Raw genomic sequence first — 26,119 nt, forward strand, 5'->3', positions numbered from 1 at the left:
GTGTTTTGTCTTAATCCTTGATTTCCTGACTGATCAAGAATTTATCTATTGTGGTCTTGAATACACACAAGGACTCTGTCACTTGTGGCAAGGGGTTCCAAAGATTCACAGCCCTCCCAGAGGAGAAATTCCTCTTCATCCCAGCCTTAACTTGGCACCACTTTATTCTCATATTATGTTCTGTGATCCTAAATTCTACCATAAGGGGAAACATCTTCGCAGCATTTACTCTGTCAAGCTGCTTAAGACTCCTGTATGTATCAATGAGACACCTATCATTCTTCTAAACTCTAGTGAGTAGAATCCCAACCTATTTAGCCTTTGCTCATAAGATAATCCCTGCATACCAGGGAACATCCTTGTGAACCTTCTTTGAACTGCCTTCAATGAAATAATATCTCTCCTGAAATAAGGAGACCAAAACTGTTTAAAGCTCTGCAGATGCAGTCCCACCAGCACCTTGTACAGTTGCAGTCAGACAACTAGTTGTGGTAAGTAGAGGTGTAAGCAGTTCTTTTAACTTCACCCAAACAGGTTCTATATTCTATTCTTCTGATCAATGATCCTCTTCCACTAAGACGCTGACCCCATCTCTTATGATCAGCACTACCCATTCTTTTGCTTTTTGCCTATCCCCCCTATATATGGCATATCTTTTTAATAGTCAGTTTGCAGTCTTAGTCACTCTGCAGCTATGTTTCCATAATGATAATTAAATCTTATCCTTTCACTTCTATTAGAACCATCAATTCTTCCATTTTGGTGCAAATGGTGCACACTTTCAGATAGTCGCTTTTAAATCTGCTTTTTAAAAATGCTTCTATAATCTGACTGTGGGTGATTCTAGGATTTATATCTGCCAACTTCCATTTTCATTTACAGCTTTACTGCTTCCTAGAATAAGCAATAAAGTGAAGTATTTAGTGTGATGGAAATGAGTGCCACTGCAGGTTGTGAGTTTGTACAATCATTTGAATAATAAGATGTCTGCAATGCACGAGAAGGAGATGCTGATGGCAGGGCGTATTAGTAGTTTGAGTGGATGAGGTCAATTTATGCTGTAGAATAAACAACAGGTATGAGACCCTGAGGCTTGCAGGCTACAAGGTTTTGTCAGATGTGTTTGCAAGGGCTGTTAGGTGAATGATAACCCTTTGAGTATGAAGTAGCAAGGAAAAGATGCTGCCATTTAATCAGTGAGGTAAATCATTGACTTTTTTTCTGACACTATTTGCCATCCCTTTTGTGGGGTTTAACTGCATTGATCTGTGCTAGTATCGGTGTCCAGGCTGTGATGTGAGGATCGCTTGATTCTATTCACCAGGAAGAGGATGTGCCATCCTTCGCTGAGCCCATCCAGCAAAGTCTGCCAGGCATGGACTGTAAAGAACCTGTCAGAAGTTTCCTTTTTCACTTACATGGCTTATGTTATAGACCACTACAGCTTGACGGCCAGTTCCTGACTTGCAGCATCTGAAGTAGAACCCAAGTAGCCTTAAAATATGGCATCTGAATCTTCAAACCCAGAAGGCCTCGCCTGGAGGAAGAACTTCTGGCTCGCTTGCTACACAGTTTCAAATAACTTGTGCAAAATCTCACTTGCATGGATAATGAGCTGAGAAGTGTGTGATGAAGTGAAATATCTCGTCTGGGCTTTGTCGGATATGGCACTATCCAACATGCTCAACAGGGAAAATTCCGCCCTGTTGGCTTAACTCTTTGTAATCTGTCGGAGTTGTCAGTTTAATCATGCTTATGTACAGATGAAGTGCAACTGTTGTAAGCATTTGAAAATTAAAATGCAATAGACAATAGACAATAGGTGCAGGAGTAGGCCATTTGGCCCTTCGAGCCAGCACCACCATTCATTATGATCATGGCTGATCATCCACAATCAGTATCCTGTTCCTGTCTTATCCCCATAACTCTTGATTCCACTATCGTTAAGAGCTCTATCCATCTCTTTCTTGAAAGTATCCAGAGAGATGGCCTCCACTGCCTTCTGTGGCAGATACTACTGATGCAAACATTCATATTTTAAGTTCTACCATCTTAATAGAAACAAATGCTCTGGTGCTATGATTTATTGCTGCCCTCACCCTGCCCCCCCCTTCCCCTCCCACCCCCCACCAACCCCATTATTTCACAGACGTATTATTTGGTCAACTGATTGAATATAATCTAGTTTTAATGATTAGCTACAACACAGTAATCTTAAAGCTTTTGTTTTCTTAAAATTATGTTCCAAAATTATTTAAAGAATTAGAAATTAATCATTAATGCTGAGAACATTGTGTTAAGAAACTTACTGGTATCTTTAAATCTCCACCTAATTACAGAATCAGTTAGAAGTTATTGTATATTTCTAGATGTAATAGTTCTTTGTGTTCCCCGTTCATATTGCTATTGTGCATCACGTCCCCAAACGTGATTTTTGTAACTCTCTGGTCAAATTCTGTTTCATAATGCACTTGTAAGGCAGCATGGCACTTAATTATATAAAGGTTCTACAACAGTACTAGTTGCCCTCATGGAAATTCAATTTCTCTGTTTTGATGATTTTAGTAAGCATTTTTCTTCTTTCTCCAGTGCCTTCCGAACTATTTTATACAATGAACCAGAGTTATTGCTGCAAATGCGGTCAACCAAGGTTCTGTCCATGTTCACTATAATTTACCTGGTCTCCTTAAATATGATTCGACAGAAGAGAAAGTTATGTTTTGTTTCTTCTTGTTACCTTTTTAGGCAGGTCCTCTTTGACCTGATATTCTATGTTCAGGCGTACTTTCAGATAAAAATACAAGGCGTTATCAGACATTTGGATTTTATTTTGGCCTTTATGACTTACAGTACGAATAAGTACGCAGATCATTGAGTATATAGCACAGAAGGCAGACACAAGGCAGTTTGAAAAAGATAATCTTCAAAAAATTCGTGAATAGAAGTAACATTAGAGCACACTATACAATGAAAAGTTGCGATATAAGTTCAATCACAGAGAAATACAAATGTGATCGGGCATTAAAGTCACATTGTTTGATACACTGAACTATTCTGAGAGGGTCGAGACCCATTTCACAGCTATCACTTTCACGCTGGGTGTGAAATGGCGGCTGCTGCCTCGTTTCACATCTGCCCAGATATTCGGGTGCCAGGTCAGTATTATAGGAAGGTTCCGCACTCGGTGAAAACGCGATGAACATCGACATTGAACAAAATATTAACATCTCCAACAAAGATCCCTTTTACAAATACTTTCACATCCAGACTCTGGCCAGATTTGCCAACCCTGTTCCTGAGCTTGTGGTGGGTGTAAGTGCACTCACTTCAGATCTCACCTCACACGGATAACTCTAAAAACAGGCACGTACAGTTCAACATTAATTATTCGAGTTGTTGTTAGGATATTGATAGAGCAAATTAGTTTTACAGTACATTGATTTAACTTGCCAAATGCAAAACAGTATAGACAATGTACAGCATTGGTCTGATCTTATCTCTGGAAATTGGGTCGGATCTATCCGTTCCCCAGTTACACGTAGTTCTTGCTCGGAGCTGTAGATCTAGGCGCAGAATACTTGGCTGAGTATGAGTTGTCATCTTTGGGGGGACAGGTGCAGCAGAGCAGGGCCCCTCCGAGGATTAGCAGACCCGAGGTTCCCCAACCGATGTACAAGGAGGCTCCAAGCTCCCTCCTCTGGGCGTCCGTCACCAGCGGGTTGTAGAAATCCTTGATGATGGTGTTTGCAGACCAGGACACTGGGATCAGGGTCAGCACTCCAGCCAGGATGAAGACAATTCCCGCTATAATTGTCACCTTGGCCTTTGTTGCCTCGTTTTCTATACAGTTGGTGCATTTTCCTCCAGCGATGGACACCAGGATACCGATCACACCCACCACCAGGGAGATAACGGTCAGAGCTCTGGAAGCCTGGAGATCTTGCGAGAGGGCCAGCAGCGAGTCGTACACCTTACACTGCATCTGGCCGGTGCTCTGAACTATACAGTTCATCCAAAGACCTTCCCAAATGATCTGCGCCACCACGATGTTGTTCCCAATGAAAGCGGTCACTCTCCACATGGGAAGGACGCAGGTGAGAAGAGCTCCCAGCCACCCGAACACACACAGGGCTATGCCCAGAATCTGGAGTCCCATTGATGCCATTCTTGTAACTTGGTAGCAGTAATCCGCGATCTTCCGAAACAAACTGCCTGCGTTCCGGAGCAAGCTGAGGGCGATCAGAAATGCGGTGGCAATTATAACCCCTCAGTAGTGGGCGGGCATTTGCTGCTGTTCTCAGTTTACCATTGCTGAGAACAGGGAATACCCGTTGAACCAGATTCCGAAGACATTGTCATCTACTTTCAGAATCTTTTGCGAAATGATGAGGTACCTGCATAAATAAAACTTTGGCATCTGTGTTGGCAACTCTCGTAAATAAAGCAATGCTATTACCTGTCACTTTAATTCTTCGTGGCAACTTTCGCATTGCAAAGATTCGTCGAATTGATGCAAAACAAACACTCCGCTATCCATTTCCTTCTCTGATTCTACCGATGGCAGGTGCCTGCTGAAAGATGAACAATGATGCCTTCTTATCTGAATTCAGGAAAACCGTGGAATGCAAATAAATCGGTTTCAACAGACACCCGTGAAAGGGAAGAAAGTAATGATAAAAGCAAGGAGTGTTTTCAAACCATGATCAATATCAAGTCAGTAAAATGATTATCATCCAAAGCAAACAACGAGGATGTAAGTGACATCAACATCTTTGATTATTTTACATAAAATATCACTGGCGCTGCATCATGGTCGTGTGTTCCTGTCCTCCCAGATCACTGTAGTGGCAGCGCGTCTTTATCCGCTCTGATGCCAGTTGTTGGTCTGCCCGACCCTCTATACACTCTTCAACATTCAATCTTTCCGGCTCCTTACATGCTGCTTGGCCCGCTGTATTGATCCAGCTCCACACCTTGTTATCTATGGAGACTATAGTGATTGGTCAATGCAAGGGTGGAGCAGATAGGTGAGTAGTTAGTTCGTAAGACAGTACGACAGGTTAGTTAAGGTCAGGGAGGCGAAAAGGGCCTAGACCCGAAACATCAGCTTTCCTGATCCTCTGATGCTGCTTGGCCTGCTGTGTTCATCCAGCTCCACACCTTGTTATCATCTGCAATGGCTTCTTTTCCCGCTGCTGCAACATTACCTCTGGTGTATCATGGAATCGCTACAGTGTGGAAGCAGATCATTCCGCCCATTGAGTCCGCACCGACCCCCGACGAGCATCGGACTCAGATCCACTCCCCTACTTCACCAACTTCAAAATCCCTCCACCCCTAGCCTTATCCCACGGCTAGCCCTCCACTTTCTTCTCGCCACCCTGACCCTAACTAACCTGTCAATCTTCCGATTCATCTATCCGCTCCAGCTCACTATAGTCTCGTACCTGCATGCGTCCGCCACCATCCCACCTGCCCTTCCCCCAGCCCCAACCCCGCGCTCTACTTTCTGTACCTTTCCTGCTCCTGCCATGCTGTCTGACCTGCAGTGCTTTTCCAGCTTCACATCCAATGACCCTGCACGTCTAACCTGCACATCCCTAAACACTATGGGCAATGTAACAACCCATCTAATATGTGTGCTTCCAAGATCTTCCTTTGACTCACTCCTATTTTTTCTGTACAGTTTGTCCCTTGGTACAACATAGGAAATGCATCAGCATGTTCTCACACTTGCCAATGTCACCTAGTTCTAACTTACCACCATCATTCATGACCTTCTGCTGCCTCTGACATGTCACATATCTTAAAAGACCTCAAATACTGGATGACCAGTAATTTCTTCTAATTTATTATTAGGAAGAACAAAACCACTGTCTCTATCCCCATAAGCAACTCCATTCTCTAGCTACCGTCCTCATTTCACTCCCTAGCAGCTGTCTATTTCTGAACCAGACTGCTTACACTATGGTAGCATATTCTATCCTGAATCAGCTGTAAGTCACATTTCCATTCCATCACCAATATTGGATTGAAGAATTGTTCTTCTTCAGTTCTCCAGCCAAAGACAGGTTCAACACACAAAGGAGGGGATAATGATCTGGGTAGGAGGATGAATAGCTGTTAATGGAGGCTGTTAGTGGCAAACAACAAGGTAGTGTGTAATTGCAAACCATGTGATAAAGCTAAGTGTGTGGAGATGGAGACCGGGACACAGGAGAGTTCAAGCCCTAAAGTTATTGAATTCGATGTTGAGGTTGGAACCTTCAGTGTCCCCAAGCAGAAAGTGAGGTGTTGTTCTTCCAGCTTGCACTGAGGTTTGCTGGAGCACTGCAGGAAGTCTGAGATAGAGATATTGAACAGGAAACAGGGTGGTGTGTTGAAGTGGCAGGCAACTGGAGGTTGAACGTAGGTGTTCTGCAAAATGATCACCAAGTCTATGCTCCATTTCCCCAATGTAGAGGAGACCACATTGTGAGCAGCAAATGCAGTAAACTAAATTTTGTGAAGTGCAACAAAAGCACAGCTTTCACCTGCAAGGTATGTTTAGGCTCTTGGAGACTGAGAAGGGAGGAGGTAAATGAGTAGGTGTAACACATTCGGCGATAGCAGGGGAAGGTGCCACAGGGCTGTGGGGGGCTAATGGAAGTGAAGGAAGAGTCGACCAGGGTGTCGCCTAGAGAACGGTCCCATGGAAGGCGGACAAGAGAGGGGAAGGGAATATGTGCCTAATTGTAGCATCTTGCTGGAGGTGGCGGAAGTAGCGGCTAAAGATCTTCTGGACGTGGATGCTGGTGGGATGGTAGGTAAGGACCAGGGGAGCCCTATCACTTTAGTGGGAGGGAAGAGAGGGGTTGAGGGCCAAAGTCCGGATGATGGGTCAGAGGGCCCTGTCAACAACAGTGCTGGCGAACATTTGGTTGAGGAAGAAGGTGGACATTTCAGAGGCTCCCTTGTTGAAGTTGGCATCGTTGGAACATACACAAGGAGGAACTGAGAGAATAGAATAGAGTGTTTACAGGAAGCAAGCTGTGAGGATGTATAGTCCAGGTAACTACGGGAGTTGATGGGTTGATATTGGATATTATTGGCCAGTCTATCCCCAGAAATAGGAAGGGAAGGGAGGAGTCAGAGATGGATCAGGATGTGGTATCCTCCACACTGTGGAAACGAACCGTAGACTCGGTGACTGCTTCGCAGAACACCTACATTCTGACCATAAAATTGATAGTGAACTTCCAGTTGCCTGCCACTTCAACACATTACACTGTTCCCTGGCCAATAGCTCTTTGCCAGGCTTGCAGTGGTGCTATAATAAAGCTCAGCATAAACTAGAAGAAAAACATCCCATTTTCCACCTGGGGACCCTGCAGCCTTCCAAGTCAAATTGACTTCAAAAACCTGAGGGCTTGAACTCTCCAATGTCCTAGATTTCACCCTCGCACACCAGACTTTGTTATCATATGTTCTGCTATTACTCACAACCCTTTGCTGGCTACAAACAGTCTCCATTAACAGCTATTCACTGTCCTAGCCAGACCATTATCCACTGCTTTGTCTGTCCAACTGTACTTCTGTGTCTTTGGGCTCTATCCCCACTGATCAGTTACTCCCTACTCCCTCCCCCTCCCCTATCTTCTGTATAAAAACCAACATTTTCCTCAGCTATCAGTTTCTGAGGAAGGATCACCAGACCAGAAACATTAACTCTGATTTCTGTACACAGATGCTGCCAGACCCATTGAGATTTAGTTTTGAGGTTTTGTTTCTGATTGACAGCATCTGTAGTTCTTTCAGTTTTTATTTAGTATTTAATTCACTGCTACACCTCTTCCAGGCATGCCCACCTTGAAGAAATTCTACTCCTCTCTCCAATGGGATTTCTGCTCCAATCTTTTTCCTTGTCCACCATCATTAATTTCTCTGTTACTGCTGTTGTTTGACAGGTATTTGCTAAAACTCATTTCCACAGCCTCATCACATTTCTTGATGACTGTCTGCAGCTCAGACTCACCCCACATGGTTCCAACTCAAATTTCATTGCTTGTGCTTTAAATCATTAGAGGATCAGAGGTATCTCCACGATATTCAATATTCCACAGACAGCTGCTCTCACAACATCCTGAGACCCAACTCAATGCCATGCATCGTCATGTACACAGTCTTTACCTTTCTCTCCAACAGCATCGGATCATGCTGGCTCAGGGCTGCATCGCTCCGTGGTTCCACTTCATCCTCCGGCTCATTCATCATGCTAACAAGAAACTATTTGTTTTCCTTTCAGGTATCAAGCCACACAAGATGCAACAAGCCAGAGATACCCATGTCCCTCGGGAACCTTCCACTCCTCCCCTTCTCTCTGACTCCTTCCCTTCCCCAACCCCACATTCTGTTGGGTATTCGCCATCCCTCCTACCCTTCCGCTGTCCAATGCTGAACATTCTGTACTCAGCAAATGTCTCAATTTTATCCCTCTGCATTTCACCTGAATGAACTTCAGGCACAACATCAAACCCTTCTTCCTTTGTCTTCACCTCCATGCCCATTTCTTTGGATAAGAATCCTCTTTCTATCCCACAGACCCCTTTGCCCACATCCAACACGATCACCCCACCTGGACACATCTCTCTGGCCTTCTACCTGCACTCATCCTGTCCACTGAGAACTGCCGACATGACATTGGTTGCCTCAATTTCACTGTCCCTTCACCCATTCCAACTTGTCTCCTCATGAACTGACTGCACTCTGTGAACTCAGATCCAGCACTAACTTTGTTCTTACACCTGTCGATAAGGGTGTTGCTATTATAGTCTGGCATACTGTCTTCCACGTTGTCAGCTCTAAGATATATGCTCCTATCTCCTTTGGACAATGACCCCACCATGGAACATCAGGCCATTGTATAAACACGCTCACTAACCTCAATTCATCTAGTGATCTCCCCGTCACTTACTCCAAGCTGATACTATCCCAAGCCCACACAGCTTGCTTCTACCTCCTTCCACAGATCCACAAACAGGGCTGCCTGGGAGACCCATGGTTTCTTCCTATTCCTGCACCACAGAAGCCATCTCTTCCTGCGTTGTCTTGGTCTTTTCTCCCTTGATCCAGCACATGCCCACTTACATCTGTGCCTCCTCTGACACTTTACATCAGTTTCAGAATTTCCAGTTTGCAGGCTTCAGCCACCTCCTCTATACCATGGACGTGTAATATCACAATGGTCTCAGAACTCCTCACTTCTTCCTGGAACAAAGGCATGAACTGCCCCCACCGATCATTCCCTCCTCCGCCTGACCGAGCTCGTCCTCACCTCAATCAACTTCTCTTTTAATTCCTCTAATTTTCACAGGAGTTGCCATGGGAACCCATATGGGCCCTAATTATGCCAGTCTCTTTGTGGAGTATTTGGAACATTTCTTATTCCAGTCCTATTCCAGATCCCACCCACAATTCTTTCTCCAACACATCGATGATAACATCAGTGCTGCTCACCTCTCTCGTCCAAAATTGGAAAGGTTTGTCAAATTCACTACCAATTTCTACACTGCCCTCACTTTCATCTGGTCCATCTCTGACTTTTCCCTTCCCTTCCTTGACATCTGTGTTTCTATTTCTGGGGATAGACTGGCTACGAACATCCAATATAAACCCACCAACTCTCACAGTTACCTGGACTCTACACCCTGCTTCCTGTAAAGTTTCTATTCCATCTCCCAGTTCTTCCGTCTCTATTGCATATGTTCAAATGATGCCAAATTCAAGAAGGGAGCCTTCAAAATGTCCACATTCTTCATCAACCGAGGATTAAATAGCAGTGTTGATAACAGGACCGTCAACTAGGTCCGACCCATTTCCCACACTTCGTCCCTCAACCCCTGTCTTCCCAATTGCAACAGCAATCAGAGTCCCTTTGTCCTTACCTACCATCCACAACCATTTACATCCAGAAGATCATTAGCCGCCATTTCTGCCACCAACAGTAAGATGCCACTACCAGGCACATATTCTCTTGCCTTGACCGCCTTCCACAGGAACGGTTTCCTCCAGGACACCTTGGTAACCTCTTCCTTTGCTCCTAGCAACCCCTACAATCCCACATCACCTCCCCTGAAATTGCCGAAGGTTTAGCATCTAGCCATTTACCTCCTCCCTCCTCACTTTCCAAGAGCACAAACATACCTTCCAGATGAAGCAGCACTTTACCCGCACTTCACACAATCTAGTCTACTGCATTTGCTGCTTACAATGTAGTCTCCTCTACACTGGGGAAACAAAGCATCAACTGGATGACTGCTTCACTGAAAACCTACATTCTGCCAACAAAAATAGCCCTGTGCTTCCAGTTGCCTGCCACTTCAACACACCACCCTGTTCCCTGGCCTATATCTCTGCCCCAGACTTGCTGCAGTGGTCCAGCAAAGCACAGCGCAAGCTGGAAGAACAATGCCTCATTGTCCATAGGGAACCCCGCAGCCTTCCAAGCTCAATGTTGATTTCGAAAACTTTGGGGCTGGAACTCTGCTGTGTCTTAGTCCCCACCCCTACCCACCAGGCTTTGTTACCACATGGTCTGCTATTACACACAGGCCTTGTCAGCCGCTAACAGTTTCTATTAACAGCTATTCACCCTCCCAGCCAGATTGTTATCCACTCCTTTGTTTGTCCAACTGTTCTTCTGTCTCTTTGGGCTCTATTCCCACCTAACGCCTACTCTTTAAAAACTTCCCTTCCACCCTATCTTCTACAGGGAATATACCAATATTTTCTTAGCTAGCCATCAGTTTTGAGAAAGGGTCTTGGGGCCCAAAACATTAACTCTGATTTCTCTTCACTGCCAGATATGCTGAACTTTTCCAGAAACTTCTGCTTTTGAAACAAACATTGGAGTTTGATATCCTCTACAATTGCAACAAATCCATGTCTTTCCTTACTATTCACATGCATTTGAGTCACCAGTCCCTGCCTCAGGGAACAGACCACAGACCATAGAGTCCTGTGTCACAGCGCTGCTTGGGACAAACCTGGACAGAAGCCACTACCTCTCTTTCCAGACCTTCTTTGCAAAGATACATACCAGAAGGAGATCTGTGATAGTCTCTTTCCCCATGTGGCTCCTGCAAGGGCAAAGTGTGGTGGCAGGGAGACTCCGGGCATGCATGAAGAACCTCATGGGCAGTGTCTTTCTCACCATCAGCCAAGTAATGTCTTTGTGCTTGTTGGAAAGTTCTGGTGATGAGGCATTCTGCCAAATGACTTTGATAGTCTGCTCAAAGAACCACCCAAGAGGATCAACCGTCTCATTTTCCTGCACAGTCTTGAGAACATTACTGATGGACTTGTGGTCAAAGATGTTTTCTTTCACAGATTTTTTCCATGAGGGTCAGATGACATAAATGGTCCAACTACTTGGTGCGTGGTGTTTCCGTACTGAGCGTCTATGCTTGACGCAGCCACAAACAAAGGCGGCCATCAGGATGACAGTTATCAGTACATTCTTCCCCACCCCATCTGGAGCTTTATACATGCCGATCCTTCAGGAATGGGCCATTTTTGATCTCCAGATGAAGTGGAAAATGGCTCAGATGACTGCAGTGGCACAGGCCTAGAGAATAGATGGGACCATGCTACATACAAGACAAAAACTTGCTCACACTTGATGACTAAGTTTTTAATCCGAAATGGAGAGGGAGCAGTGCTCCCACCTGCCCTGATTATGCCTCACCATAGCAATACACTCCTCCCAAGTTTTTGCCCATGCCCCAGGCCCTCCGAACCAAATACTCAGCACCTTCAGACAATCTGTAGACAGTGAAAGGTATAAAGGATCATTCATCCTAGGTCCTAAAGACCATGGCCTCGCTCTTGCCTTGATATACCTTGGCACCCAAGGCCAGCTCAATCTTGTCTCAGATGATCAGACGCACTGACAGTGGAACACACAGAAAACAGCGATGTCATTCATGTAAGGGGAAGTTTTGACCTGTACGTCTCCACTGCTTGGAACAGTCACCCATCTCCAGCTCACATCGTCCCTGATGGATTCAGCAAAAAGGTCGAGTTGTTGCAGTAACTATTGAGCCAAGGGTTTAATTAGCCCCTACTTCTCAACAGCAACTTGCAGATATACAACACCTCTAACTTGATAAAATGTCCCCAGGACATTTTCAAAGTATTGTGAAACAAAATCTGACACAAAGCCACTAAGGAAAGCATTGGAACTCGATGACCAAAATCTTGATCAAGCAGCTCCATTTTATGGAACGTCTTAAAGGGGAAAAAAGAAATAATGAAGCAGAGTTTTAAGGAAAGAAATTCAAAACTAAGAGCAGGAACAAATTCAAAAATAACCAGAAATTCAAAACTAAGAGATTTGGCAGCTTAAGGCATGATCTTTATGGTAGTTAGAATCCACATAAAAATAACTTCTTTCAGTTACACCGCATATTACCAGGTTAATACACATCTTTAGCGGCAAATTACTGCACGCACCCCGCTTCACACAGCACCTTCCCATGTAGCCACAGAAGGTGCAACACCTGCCCCTTCACCTCATCGCTGGTCATCATCCAAAGGCCTAAGCTGTCTTTCCAGGTGAAGCATCATTTCACCCATACCTCCTCCAATCTCATGCATGGTATTCGCTGCACGCAATATGGCCTACTGTACATTGGAGAAACAAGCACAGACTGGGTGAGCAATTTGCAGAACACCTCTAATCTGTCCATAAGCAGCACCCTGACATTCCCATTGCCAGTCATTTCAACACAGTGTCCTGCTCGCATGCCCAGTTTTCTATTGTCAGCGTGCTGTAGTGCTCCAGTGAATCACAGTGCAAACTGGGGGAACAACATATCATCTTCGACTCGGCACTTTACAACTTTCTTGATATAATATTGAGTTCAACACCTTCAAGTTGTGAACCAACTCAACTCCCATTCCTTCCATTTATTTTAGCTTTACCTGTTACATTCTCTGTTATCATCTCCTCTGTCACCTCCCACCACCCCAGTGGAACTGTTCTTTAATGTCTGGCAGTTGGACACACCAATGTTCTGCCATTCTCACATTCTGATCGCTTAACCTGAACTATCAACATCTTTTCTCCCCTAACACTCAAAACCCCTCACCCCCTGTTGCATAAATGCTGCACCCTCCACACTTCACGTCAGCTCTAATGAGTTAATTTGATTTGATTGATTTATTGCCATGTCTACCGAAATATAGTGAAAAGCTTTGTTTACAAGCAATACAGGCAGATCACAACAAGCAAAGGATGCCAGATCAAAAAGACTTAGCGGCATACAGGTTATATTTCAGATCACGTTCTTTGAAGCCAGGGTCGATTCAACATTCCTAGGGGTAGGTAAATGCCTAGTGTTATTATGACTAGATTATTAATTCCGGAAACTCAGCAAATGTTTTGGGGTCCCGGGTTTGAATCCCACCATGGCAGATAATGGAATTTGAATTTTAAAAACAAATCTGGAATTGAGAATCTATCTGGCTCACTAATGTCCTTCAGGGAAGGAAATCTGCCATCCTCACCTGGTCTGGCCTACATGTGACTCCAGATCCACAGCAATGTGGTAGACCCTTTGCCCTCTGAAGTAGCCCAGCTTGCTATTCAGTTGTATAAATCGCTACAAAGTCTCAAGTAATTGAAACCAGATGGATCACCTGGCAACGACCTAGGCACTGGAAAACACAATGGTAGAAACAGCCCATGTTGACTGTGCAAAGTCCTCCTCACTAACATCTTGGTGGTGGTGCCAAAATTAGGAGAGCTATCTTAAAGACCACTCAAGCAACAGCCTGACATAGTCATACTCACGGAATCAAACCTTACAGACATCGCCATCACCGTCCCTGGATATGTCCTGTCTCACCAGGAGGACAGACCCAGCAAAGGGGGCAATAGGGAATTGCTCTGGGAATTCTCAACATTGACTCCAGACCCCATGAAGTCTGGTGGCTTCAGTTTCAACATAGGCAAGGAAGCCTCCTGATGATTACCACACACTGTCCTCCCTCAGCTGATGAATCAGTACTCCTCCATGCTGAACAATACTTAGAGGAAGCACTGAGGATGTCAAAGGCACAAAATGTACTCTGAGTGGGGGATTTCAATGTCCACCAACAAGTGTGGCTTGGCAGCTTACCACAGATTGAGTTGGTCTGGTCCTAATGGACATAGCTAGTAGACTGGGTCTGCAGCAGGTGGTGAGGGAGCCAACAAGAGGGAAAAACATACTTGACCTCATCTTTACCAATCTGCCAGGTGCGGTTGGATTTGTCTATGATAGTATCAGTAAGAGTGACCATTGCACAGTCCTCTAGAGACCAAGTCCTACCTTTGCACTGAGAATAACGTCCATCGTATTGTGTGGCACTATCACTGTACTAAATAGCATAGACTTTGATCAGATCTAGAAACTCAAGACTGGGCATCTACGAGGTGATGTGGACCTCAACAGCAGCAGATTTTACTCCAGCGCAAACTGTAGCTTCGTGGCCTAGCATATTCCCCACTGAACCATTACCATCAGGCCTGGGGATCAACCCTGGTTCAATGGCGAGTGCAGGAGGGCATACCAGGAGCAGCACCAGGCATATCTGAAGTCAACCTGGTGAAGCCACCAAACAGGACTACTTGCACCCCAAACAGCAGAAGCAACAAGTGATAGGCAGAGTTAAGCGATGCCACAACCAATGGATCAGATCTAAGCTCTGCAGTCTTGCCACATCCAGTCATGAATGGTGGTGGATGATTAAACAACTCACTGGAAGAGGAGGCTCGACAAATATCCTCATCTTCAACAGTGGAAGAGCCCAGCGGATCAGTGCAAAAGATAAGGTTGAAGCTTTTGAGAAATCTTTAGCCAGAAGGGCCAAGTGGGTGATCCATTTTGGCCTCCTCCAGTGGTCCCCAGTGTTACAGATACCAGTCTTCAGCCAAATCAATTCACTCCATGTGGTATCAAGAAAATGTTGGAGACACTGGATACTGCAAAGGCTATGGGCCCTGACAACATTCCTTCAATAGTACTGAAGACTTGTGCTCCAGAACTTGTCACTCCCCTAGCCAAGCTGTTCCAGTCCAGTTACAGCACTGGTATCTACCTGTCAGCATGAAAAATTCACCAAATATGTCCACTATACCAAAAGCAGGACAAATCCAAGCCGGCCAATTACTGCCCCATGAGTCTACTCTCAATCACCAATAAAGTGATGGAAAGTATCATCAACAGGGCTATCAAACAGTGCCCACTCAGAAATAACCTGCTCAGTGACACCCAGTTTGAATTCACCCACTGCCACCCATCTTCGAACCTCATTACAGTTCAAACATGGACAGAAGAACTGAATTCCAGAGGTGAGGTGAAAGTGACAGCCCTTGACATGAAGGCTGCATTCAACCAAGTGTGGCATCACGGAGCCCTAGCAAAACTGCAATCAGTGCGTATCAGGGGGCAAGCCCTCCGGTGGTTGGAGTCACTCCTGACACATAGGAAGATGATCGTGGTTGATGGCAGTCAGTCAACTCAGCTGTAGGACATCTCTGCAGGAGTTCCTGAGTAAAGTGTCCTCCGCCCAACCATCTTCAGCTGCTTCATCAATGACCTTCCCCCCATCGTAAGGTCAGGGGTGGGGATGTTCGCTGATGATTGCACAATGTTCAGAACAATTTGTAACTACCCAGACACTGAAGCAGTCCATGTTCAAATGCAACAAGATCTGGACAATATTCAGGCTTGGGCTGACATGTGGCAAGTAACATCTGTGCCACACAATTGCCAGGCTATGACCATCATGAATAAGAGACAATCTAACCATCACCCCTTGGCATTCAATGGTATTACCATCATTGAATCCCCCACTATCAACATCCTGGGGATTATCATTGACTAGAAACTCAACTGGACTCACCAAATGTACACAGTGGTGACAACAGCAGGTCAGAAGCTGGGAATACTACAGTGAGTAGCTCACCTCCTAAATTCTCAAAGCCTCTCCACCATATACAAGACACAAGTCAGGAATATGATGGGATATTCCTCACTTGCCTGCTTGAGTGCAGTCCCAACAACACTCAAGAAGCTTGACACCATCCAGGACAAAGCAGCTCACTTGATTGGCACCTCATCCATAAGCATCCACTCCCTCCACCACCGACACTCAGTAGCAGCAGTGTGTACTATCTACAAGATGCCCTGCAGAAATTCACCACGTACAGCATCTTCCAAACCCACTACCACTTCCATCTAGAAGGGCAGGGGCAGCAGATATATGGGAACACCACCAACTTCAATTCCCCTCCAAGCCATTCACCATCCTGACTTGGAAAGATATCACTGTTCCTTCACTGTGGAGGGGTTCAAATCCTGGAATTGCCTCCCAAAAACATTGTGGGTTAACCCACAGCTGCTGGACCTCAGCGGTTCAAGAAGGCAGCTCACCACCACCTTCTCCAGGACAATTCAGGGTGGGAATGAAATGCTGGCCAGCCAGTGTTGCCCACATCCCACAAAATGGTTAAAAAATAATCTGACAACAGCCGAAAAGAAGCTGTTCCTGAATTTGCACGTGCGTGTGTTCAGGCTTCTGTATATTCTGCCTGATGGAACAGGTTATAGGAGGTCATTACCATGGTGCAACGGGTCTTTGATGATGTTGGCTGTTTTTCCACTGCAGCGAGCTCTATAAATAGAGTCCATGGATGTAAGGTTGGCTTCCATGATGGTCTAGGTTGTGCATATCACCTTCTGTAGTTTCTTATGGTCCTGGGCAGATCAGTTGCCATACTTGGCCGTGGGCAGAGTGGAGTAGGCATCTGAGGAATGGGAGGGGGAGTTGAAATCAGGGCCTGGATAGGGGTGAGGGGGGAGGTGTAGGGGCAGGTGTCCATTTGCCCTTACATCAGTCAACAAGTCCATCCTGGGCCTCCTGCAGTGCCTCAACGATGCTACCCGAAGGTTGCAGGAACAGCGACTCATATTTTGCTTGGGAACACTGCAGCCCAATGGTATCAACGTGGGCTTCACAAGCTTCAAAATCTCCCCTCCGCCTACCACATCCCAAAACCAGCCCAGGTCATTCCCGCCTCCCTAACCTTTCCTCTCACCTATTCCTCCTCTCACTCAAGCCCCACCCCCATCTCCTACCTACTAACCTCATCCCACCCAATTGACCTATACGTCCTCCCTGGACTGACCTATCTCCTCCCTACCTCCCCACCTACACTCACTTCAACTGCCTCAATCCCCGCCTCTTTGACCTGTCTGCCTCCTCTCCATCTATCTTCTCCTCTACCCATCTTCTATCCGCCTCCCCCTCTCTCCATATTTATTTCAGAACCCCCTTCACCTCCCCCATTTGTGAAGAAGGATCTAGGCCCGAAACGTCAGCCTTCCTGCTCTTCTGATGCTGCTCGGCCTGCTGTGTTCATCCAGCTCTGCAACTTGTTACCTCAGGTTCTCCAGCATCTGCAGTTCCTGCTATCTATGATTGATACTGGCTTCTTTTTACATCCAGTTTCATTTGAATAACTTGATTTGAATTTCTCCTCTTCAAACCTGTGTCTGTAGGCATTTGTCCAAGCCTTTCGGTTAATTAATGATGAAACATCACTCAACTTAAATGTCACCCTGTTTCTCATAGGAAAACAGAATTGTTGGAGAAACTCAGCAGATCAAGCAGGATATCTGGGGAGAAAGCAGAATAAACATTTCAAGTCTGGTGATTCTTCAGAACATCTGATGAAGAGCAACCAGACTTGAAATGTTACTTTCTCCCCACAAATGCTGCCAGAACTGCTGAGTTTCTGCAACAAATTATGTTTTTGTTTCAGAGCTCCAGCTTCTGCAATTCTTTGCTTTAATTCAGTTTATGGCTTTGTTGATGCTACCAAATCTGCTGGGTATTCCCAATAACGTCTATCTTTATCCTTTGGATTACTATTCCGGTAAAATGCTACTACTCTACCTTAGCAGCTCTATCAAGCAGTTATACCATAATTTTTACACAATAACCAATTAGGTGTGGCTGGATTTCTAGCACCCCATCTGATTCTTATGGTACAGGCTTGAATTCTGCAAGCATCCATAACATATTTCATATTTCCGCATGATGCTAAAGTAAATTGAGTTATTCCTGCTGTATCTGTAGCCAGTATACAGTCATTCCCAAAGGTTTTAATGGTTAAAAAACAGGGAAAAAAAAACTTGATCCCTCATCTTTCTGTTAGTTCATTGTAGTAGTAACTTAGGTAACTCAACTCCTTTCCTTTGTCTCTCTAATTTCCTGGACATTGTTTTTTTCTCTTCAAATAAGAAGTGAACTGTCTTTTGAAGGCCTCAGCAGAACCTACCTTCATCAAACTTTCAGACAATGCCTTCCAGATCCTAAAAGCTCTCTGATAAAGAACTTCTTTCCCTCATGTCACTGTTACTTCTTTTGTCAATCACCTTAAATTAGTGTCCTTATCTTCCACACTAGGAATTGTTTCATACTGTCCATTCTGCAGTATCATAATGTGAACATTTCTGTCAAGTCTCTTTCTTTACTTCTCCAAAGCCAATAGCCTCACTTTCTCCAATCTATCCATGTAACTCAAGTTCCTCATATCTGGAATCATTCTCATGGGTCTTCACATGCATCAGGAAGTATGGTGCTCAGAACTGGATATAATATTCCAGTTGGTGCCAAACCAGTGCTTCATATTAGTTTTCATAATCTTACTTTTGTACGCTTTCCATCTTTTATAAAGCTCAGGGTCCCTAAGCATTTTAACAGCTTTTTAAAACTACCCTGTTACTATCAATGACTTATGCATATATACACCAAGCTCTCTCTTTAAAATTGTGCCACATAATTTATATTTGCATTCTTTCTACCAAAATGAATGATTTTGCACTTCTCTGAATTCAATTGTATCGGCCAGTTGTCTGGCCATTCCATGAGACTGCTATTGTCTCTTAAAATTCTCCTCACAGTTGAAAATATTTTTAGCTTTATATCATCCACCATTTTTGAAACTGCACTTCATTAAAACTAAGTATAGGTCATAATATATCAAGAAAAGCATGGGGTTCCTACACTGCCTTTGCTGAACTCCACTATATAAGATTCCCTCAATCCAGAAAATTACTATGAACTATTATTCTCTATTTTCTGGTGCTCAGTCATTTTAGTGTTGTTGCTGATACCATCCTTCTTATTCCATGGTCTCTTATTTTGCTCACAAGTTGAATTCTGTTTGGAAATCCGTTCACATTACAACAAACCATTCTCCTCGCCAACACTGCCTGTCACCTTATCAAAAAGCAGAAGCAAATCAGTTAGATACAATTTTCCCCAACCAAATCAGCTTGTCTCTTTAATTAATCCACATTTTCTGAGTGGCTGTTATGTTTTCTTAAATTATGAGTTGTATCAGATTTCTCATCATCGAGGTCCAACTGACTAATCTGTGATTGTTGGGCTCATCCTCACGTATTTTTGAACAAGGGTGTAACATTTGCTAGTTTCCAGTTCTTTGGAAACATTCCTATATCGAAGAAAGATTGGAAGTACATGATCACTACTTCTTCAATTTTCATTCTTACTTTCCTCCAAACCTTTCAATACATTCCACCCAGTCCTGGTGACTGAACAATTTACAGTATGGTCAACCTATCAAGGGGCTCGACATTACCAGGTCTTATCCAGGCTCTTAACTATCTCCTCTTTCACCAGCAGCAGCTTCCTCCTTGGTAAAGACAGATGCAAAATTATCATTTGATACTTCAGTTAACCTACCACCCACTACAACCCTCTGTAAATCCCTTTCTGGTTTCAAATTGGCTCCATGCCTTTTACCATTGTTTTATAATGTATTAACCTATAGATATTTGGATTCCCTTTCATGTTTAATGTTCTTTGTAAACTTATTTTGGCAATTAAGTGACAGGTTTCAACCAAAACTTTTGGAACAATATGTAGATTGGTTTGGATGACTTAGAGTGAAAAAAAGGCACATGTGAAGCACAAAGACAAAGGCAGACAGATAAGTTGGATTGTGTGTTGTGTGGTTATGCTGTACTACCATTCTATGTAATTCTCTGTAAATGTCTCAGCTGTCCATTCAAAGTGCAGCACTGTTGCCTCTGAGTGGGAAGTTGTATATTCAACTATCACTTCAAGACTAGAGTACAATGATTGAATATCAAACTCCAGCATGGAATTAAGGGAGTGTTGCACTGTTGAAGGAGCTTTATTTTGAATGAGACATTAAACACTAACCCTACCTCCTTCCTCAGGCACACATAAATGACCACACCATATATTTGCAAAACTTCCTATGGTATTATTTGAAAAAGCTATCCCTGATGTCCCAGTCAATACGTATGTATCAATTAACATCACAAGATTACCCAGTCATTATGAAAAATAGGGTGCAATTTTGCAATCATATTTTCATTGTATCAGTGACCAAGCTTACGTACATCATATTTGGAGTGAAGTAACAATCAATTACTGTCTCCTCGACCAAACCCCTTCGGAGTTCAACAAGATGCTGCATGGTAGACCTGTTAACGAGGTTGGGTCACATGGAATACAGGAAGAACGAGCCATCTGGATACAAAATTAGCTTGAAGGTAGGAAACAGAGGGTTGTGGAGGAGCACTGCTTTTTAGACTGGCTGCCTGTGACCAATGGTGTTCCATAAGAATCAGTGTTGGGTCCACTGCTTTTTGTCATTTATGTAAATGATTTGTGTTTGAATATTGGAGGTATGGTGAGCAAGTTTGCAGATGACGCCAAAATTGGTGGTGAAGTGGACAGCAAAGAATGTTACCTCAGAGCACAAAGGGACTTTGAACAGATGAACCGATGGACCAAGGCATGGCAGATGGAGTTTAATTTAGATATATGTGTGGTGCTACCTTTCAGTAGGGCAAATAGGACAGGACTTAAACTCTTAATGGTAAAGTCCTGTGGAGTGTTGCTGAAGAAAGAGACCTTGGAATGCAGCTTCATAGTTTCTTGAAAGTAGAGTTGCTGGTACGCAGGATAGTAAAGAAGGCATTTGGTGCCTGACCTGAAATGTCAACTTTCATGCTCCTCTGATGCTGCCTGGCCTGCTGTATTCCTCCAGCTGTACACCCTGTTATCTCAGATTCTCCAGCATCGGCAGTTCCTACTATCTCTGGATACATAAATAGGAAGAGTTTACAGGGATATGGGCCAAATACTGGCAAAAGGGACAAGATTAATTTTGGATATCTGGTCAGCATGGATGAAAAATTTCTGAAGAAGGGTCCCGACTCAAAATGTCTACTTTCCTGCTCCTCTGATGCTGCCTGGCCTGCTGTGTTCATCCAGCTCCACACTGTGTTATCTCTAACTCCAACATTGGCAGTTCTTACTATCTCTGATTTGGTATGCTTGCCTTTATTGGTCAGTGCATTGAGAAGAAGAGCTGAGGGGTCATGTTGGAGCTGAACAGAGAATTGTTCAGGCCACTTTTGGTGCACTGTGTTCAATTCTGATCTCCCTGCTACGGGAAAGATGTTGTTAAACTTGAAAAGGTTCAAAAAAGTTATACAAGGATTGGAGGAATTGACCTATAGGGAGAGACTGAATAGGCTGAGGCAATTTTACCTGGAGCATCAGAGGCTGGGGGGTGAACTTATACAAGTTTATAAAATCATGACGGACATGAGTAGAGTGAATAGTCAAGGTTTTCTCCCCAGGGTAGACAAGTCCAAAACTAAAGGGTACAGATTTAAAAAAGGAAAAATTTAAAAGGGCCCTGAGGGGAAACTTTTTCACACAAGGGAGGTGAGGCTGGGGAATGAGCTGCAGAGGAAGTGAATACAATTACAACATTTAAAAGACAGGTACATGAATTAGAGATAATAAAGTGTGAAGCTGGATGAACATAGCAGGCCAAGCAGCATCTCAGGAGCACAAAAGCTGTCGTTTCGGGCTCTGATGAAGGGTCTAGGCGAAATGTCAGCTTTTGTGCTCCTGAGATGCTGCTGGGCCTGCTGTGTTCATCCAGCTTCACACTTTATTATCTTGGATTCTCCAGCATCTGCAGTTCCCATTATCTCTGATACATGAATTGGAAAAAGTTTAATGGGATATAGCCCACAAGGAGGCAAATAGAACTAGTTTAATTTAGTTGGCATGATTGAGTAGGAGCAAAAGGTCTGTTTTGATGCAGGATGACACTAGCACTCTATCTCCAACCATCCCATTTTCAACATCAGAACTTAAAAACTTCTTTCTTTCCAAATTTCTCCTTCCAGAATGAATCCAATGTTTTTGTTTTATTTTCAGATGGCCTATTAAAACTTTTCAATGTTTCTTGTACTATAGCCTAAGCCGCCTGCTTCTTATGTGATAACAAGGTGTAGAGCTGGATGAACACAGCAGGCCAAGCAGCATCTTAGGAGCAGGAAAGCTGACGTTTCGGGCCTAGACCCTTCATCGCTTGGATTTGTATGCTTAAGTGCTGCTACTTGCCCACACCAAACATAAATTAAGAGAAACAGTTGTAAAAGAGATTTATATTTTATTAGGACTGTTGTGGTTTACAAAGTTACCAAGTCCCCCTATCACTGTCGAACATTGCCTGAAACACAACCAAGCTTGGAGAAGAGTTCAGACAATATTTTTAGAAAAAGGATGGAAGTAACATTGAGAACAATTTGCAATAAAAAGTCAAGCTATAAGTCCACGCACGGGGAAATACAAATAGGATTTCATGTTAAAGTCACATTGTTTGATACACTGAACTATTCTGAGAGGGTCGAGACCCATTTCACAGCTATCACTTTCACGCTGGGTGTGAAATGGCGGCTGCTGCCTCATTTCATATCTGCCCAGATATTCGGGTGCCAGGTCAGTATTATAGGAAGGTTCGCGCTCGGTGAAAACGCGATGAACATCGACATTGAACGAAATATTAACATCTCCAACAAAGATCCCTTTTACAAATACTTTCACATCCAGACTCTGGCCAGATTTGCCAACCCTGTTCCTGAGCTTGTGGTGGGTGTAAGTGCACTCACTTCAGATCTCACCTCACACGGATAACTCTAAAAACAGGCACGTACAGTTCAACATTAATTATTCGAGTTGTTGTTAGGATATTGATAGAGCAAATTAGTTTTACAGTACATTGATTTAACTTGCCAAATGCAAAACAGTATAGACAATGTACAGTGACAATGGGAACTGCAGATGCTGGGGAATCCAAGATAATAAAATGTGAGGCTGGATGAACACAGCAGGCCCAGCAGCATCTCAGGAGCATAAAAGCTGACGTTTCGGGCCTAGACCCTTCATCAGAGAGGGGAACGGGGTGAGGGTTCTGGAATAAATCGGGAGAGGGGGGAGGCGGACCGAAGATGGAGAGAAAAGAAGATAGGTGGAGAGGAGAGTATAGGTGGGGAGGTAGGGAGGGGATAGGTCAGTCCAGGGAAGACGGACAGGTCAAGGAGGTGGGATGAGGTTGGTAGGTAGGAGATGGAGGTGCAGCTTGGGGTGAGAGGAAGGGATGGGTGAGAGGAAGAACAGGTTAGGGAGGCAGAGAAAGGTTGGACTGGTTTTGGGATGCAGTGGGTGGAGGGGAAGAGCTGGGCTGGTTGTTTGGTGCAGTGGGGAGAGGGGACGAACTGGGCTGGTTTTGGGATGCGGTGGGGGAAGGGGAGATTTTGAAGCTGGTGAAGTCCACATTGTACAGCATTGGTCTAGTCTTATCTCTGGAAATTGGGTCGGATCTATCCGTTTCCCAGTTACACGTAGTTCTTGATCGGAGCTGTAGATCTAGGCGCAGAATACTTTGTTGAGTATGAGCTGTCATCTTTGGGGGGACAGATGCAGCAGAGCAGGGCCCCTCCGAGGATCAGCAGACCCGAGGTTCCCCAACCGATGTACAAGGAGGCTCCAAGCTCCCTCCTCTGGGCGTCCGTCACCAGCGGGTTGTAGAAATCCTTGATGATGGTGTTTGCAGACCAGGACACTGGGATCAGGGTCAGCACTCCAGCCAGGATGAAGATAATTCCCGCTATAATTGTCACCTTGGCCTTTGTTGCCTCGTTTTCTATACAGTTGGTGCATTTTCCTCCAGCGATGGACACCAGGATACCGATCACACCCACCACCAGGGAGATAACGGTCAGAGCTCTGGAAGCCTGGAGATCTTGTGAGAGGGCCAGCAGCGACTCATACACCTTACACTGCATCTGGCTGGTGCTCTGAACTATACAATTCATCCAAAGACCTTCCCAAATGATCTGCGCCACCACGATGTTGTTCCCAATGAAAGCGGTCACTCTCCACATGGGAAGGACGCAGGTGAGAAGAGCTCCCAGCCACCCGAACACACACAGGGCTATGCCCAGAATCTGGAGTCCCATTGATGCCATTCTTGTAACTTGGTAGCAGTAATCCGCGATCTTCCGAAACAAACTGCCTGCGTTCCGGAGCAAGCTGAGGGCGATCCGAAATGCGGTGGCAATTATAACCCCTCAGTAGTAGGCGGGCATTTGCTGCTGTTCTCAGTTTACCATTGCTGAGAACAGGGAATACCCGTTGAACCAGATTCCGAAGACATTGTCATCTACTTTCAGATCCTTTTGCGAAATGAATTAGAATATATTGGGCATTGTACTGGTTCTTGGCATCTTTGTTGGCAGCCAAGTATATTTTCTGCTCATTGACTCTTTTGGCGCTATGAGGATGTCGCACCTGGGAGACAGGTCACCACTGATCCGGTTGTGACTAGTAAGATCTGTGAAAAAGTTGATGAAAAGTTCTATCTTCTATTTGCTAAAAAAAAATTATATTGATTAATTTATTGCCTATTGTATGTTCAAGTAACATAACCTTCTAAGAAAAAGTCTGACGGAAGAGAGACATCGCTGGCTTGGCCAGCATTTATTACCCTTCACTAATTGCTTTTGTGAAACTCAGAAGTCACACCACACCAGGTTATAACCTGTTGGACTATAATCTGGTATCATGTGATTTCTGGCTTTGTCAACACAGACCAACACCAGCAGCTCCACATTATGGCTCTGAGAAGGTGGTGATGAGCTGCTTTCTTGAACCGCTGCTGGCCATGTAGTGGAGGTATACCCTCAGCGCTGTTGGGAAGGGAGTTCCACAATTTGACCCAATGACAGCAAGAGAGTGCCGACATAGTCCAAGTCAGGATGTGGGTATCCTGGAGAAGAATCTGTAGGCCATGGTGTTCTTATCCATGGGCTCCTCCCAACCTTCTAGGTTATCCAGATTATGCATTTGGGAGATGATGGTAAAGGTGTCTTTATGGTTAGCTACAGTGCTATTTGTAGGTGCAGTAACTCCATAAAACAAGTGAAATTAGATCCCAAGCTTGTCCACCATCCTCAAGGCACAAGTCAAGATTATAATGCAATATTCCCCACTTGCCTGGATAAGTGTAGCTCCAACAGCACTCAAGAATACCAAAGCAGACTGCCTGATTGGAATCACATCCTACATCTTAAATATTCTGTCCCTCTGCCACTGATACAAAAGGGTAGCAGTGTATACCATCTACAAGATGACTGTAGGAACTCACCAAAGCTCCTCAAGCAGCATCTTCAAAACCCAAGACCGATACCATTTTGAAGAATAATCACACAATCTGTGAGCTTCCAATCAAGGCCCGCAGAGCCCTGATCTTTTCTTTTCTTTCACCTTTTCTTCATAGTCAGTGGGTCAACATCTGGAATTACCTTCCAAACAGCATTGTGGATGTCCTTGAACTACAAGAATTTCAAGAAGGCAGCTCACCACTAACTTTTCCAGGGCAATTGTGGGTTGGCAATAAACGCTGCCCAACCAAGTGACAACCATGTCCCATGAATGTATTTTAAGAATCTTCGATATGCAGTTGTTATACAGAAAACAACATAGAGTCATAGAGTTTCTATGGCACTGAATGAGGCCTTTGGATTCATTGTGTCCACTCCAGTCATCAAACATTCATTGATTCAAATCCCATTTTCCAGCACTTGGCCTGCCTTGTATGCTATGCATTTCAAGTGATCATCTAAACAACTCTTAAATATCTTGAGAGTTGCCACCTCTACCACCT

At 44.4% G+C, this 26,119-nt stretch overlaps 1 protein-coding gene across 1 annotated transcript; it reads right to left on the reverse strand.

Annotated features, from left to right (window-relative positions):
• Positions 1–2,807: 2,807 nt before the first annotated feature.
• LOC125464599 (claudin-4-like) lies at positions 2,808–24,487 on the reverse strand. Its single transcript, XM_059655193.1, has 2 exons — positions 23,932–24,487; positions 2,808–4,166 (listed from the first exon to the last, which is right to left on the reverse strand). Exons 1-2 carry the CDS (start codon positions 24,420–24,422, stop codon positions 3,533–3,535), a joined length of 1,125 nt encoding a protein of 374 aa, XP_059511176.1. The 5' UTR covers positions 24,423–24,487; the 3' UTR covers positions 2,808–3,532.
• Between the last annotated feature and the right edge of the window lie 1,632 nt (positions 24,488–26,119).

The sequence above is a fragment of the Stegostoma tigrinum genome, chromosome 27 (genome assembly GCF_030684315.1).
Source record: "Stegostoma tigrinum isolate sSteTig4 chromosome 27, sSteTig4.hap1, whole genome shotgun sequence".
NCBI classification, from domain to species: Eukaryota; Metazoa; Chordata; class Chondrichthyes; order Orectolobiformes; family Stegostomatidae; genus Stegostoma; species Stegostoma tigrinum.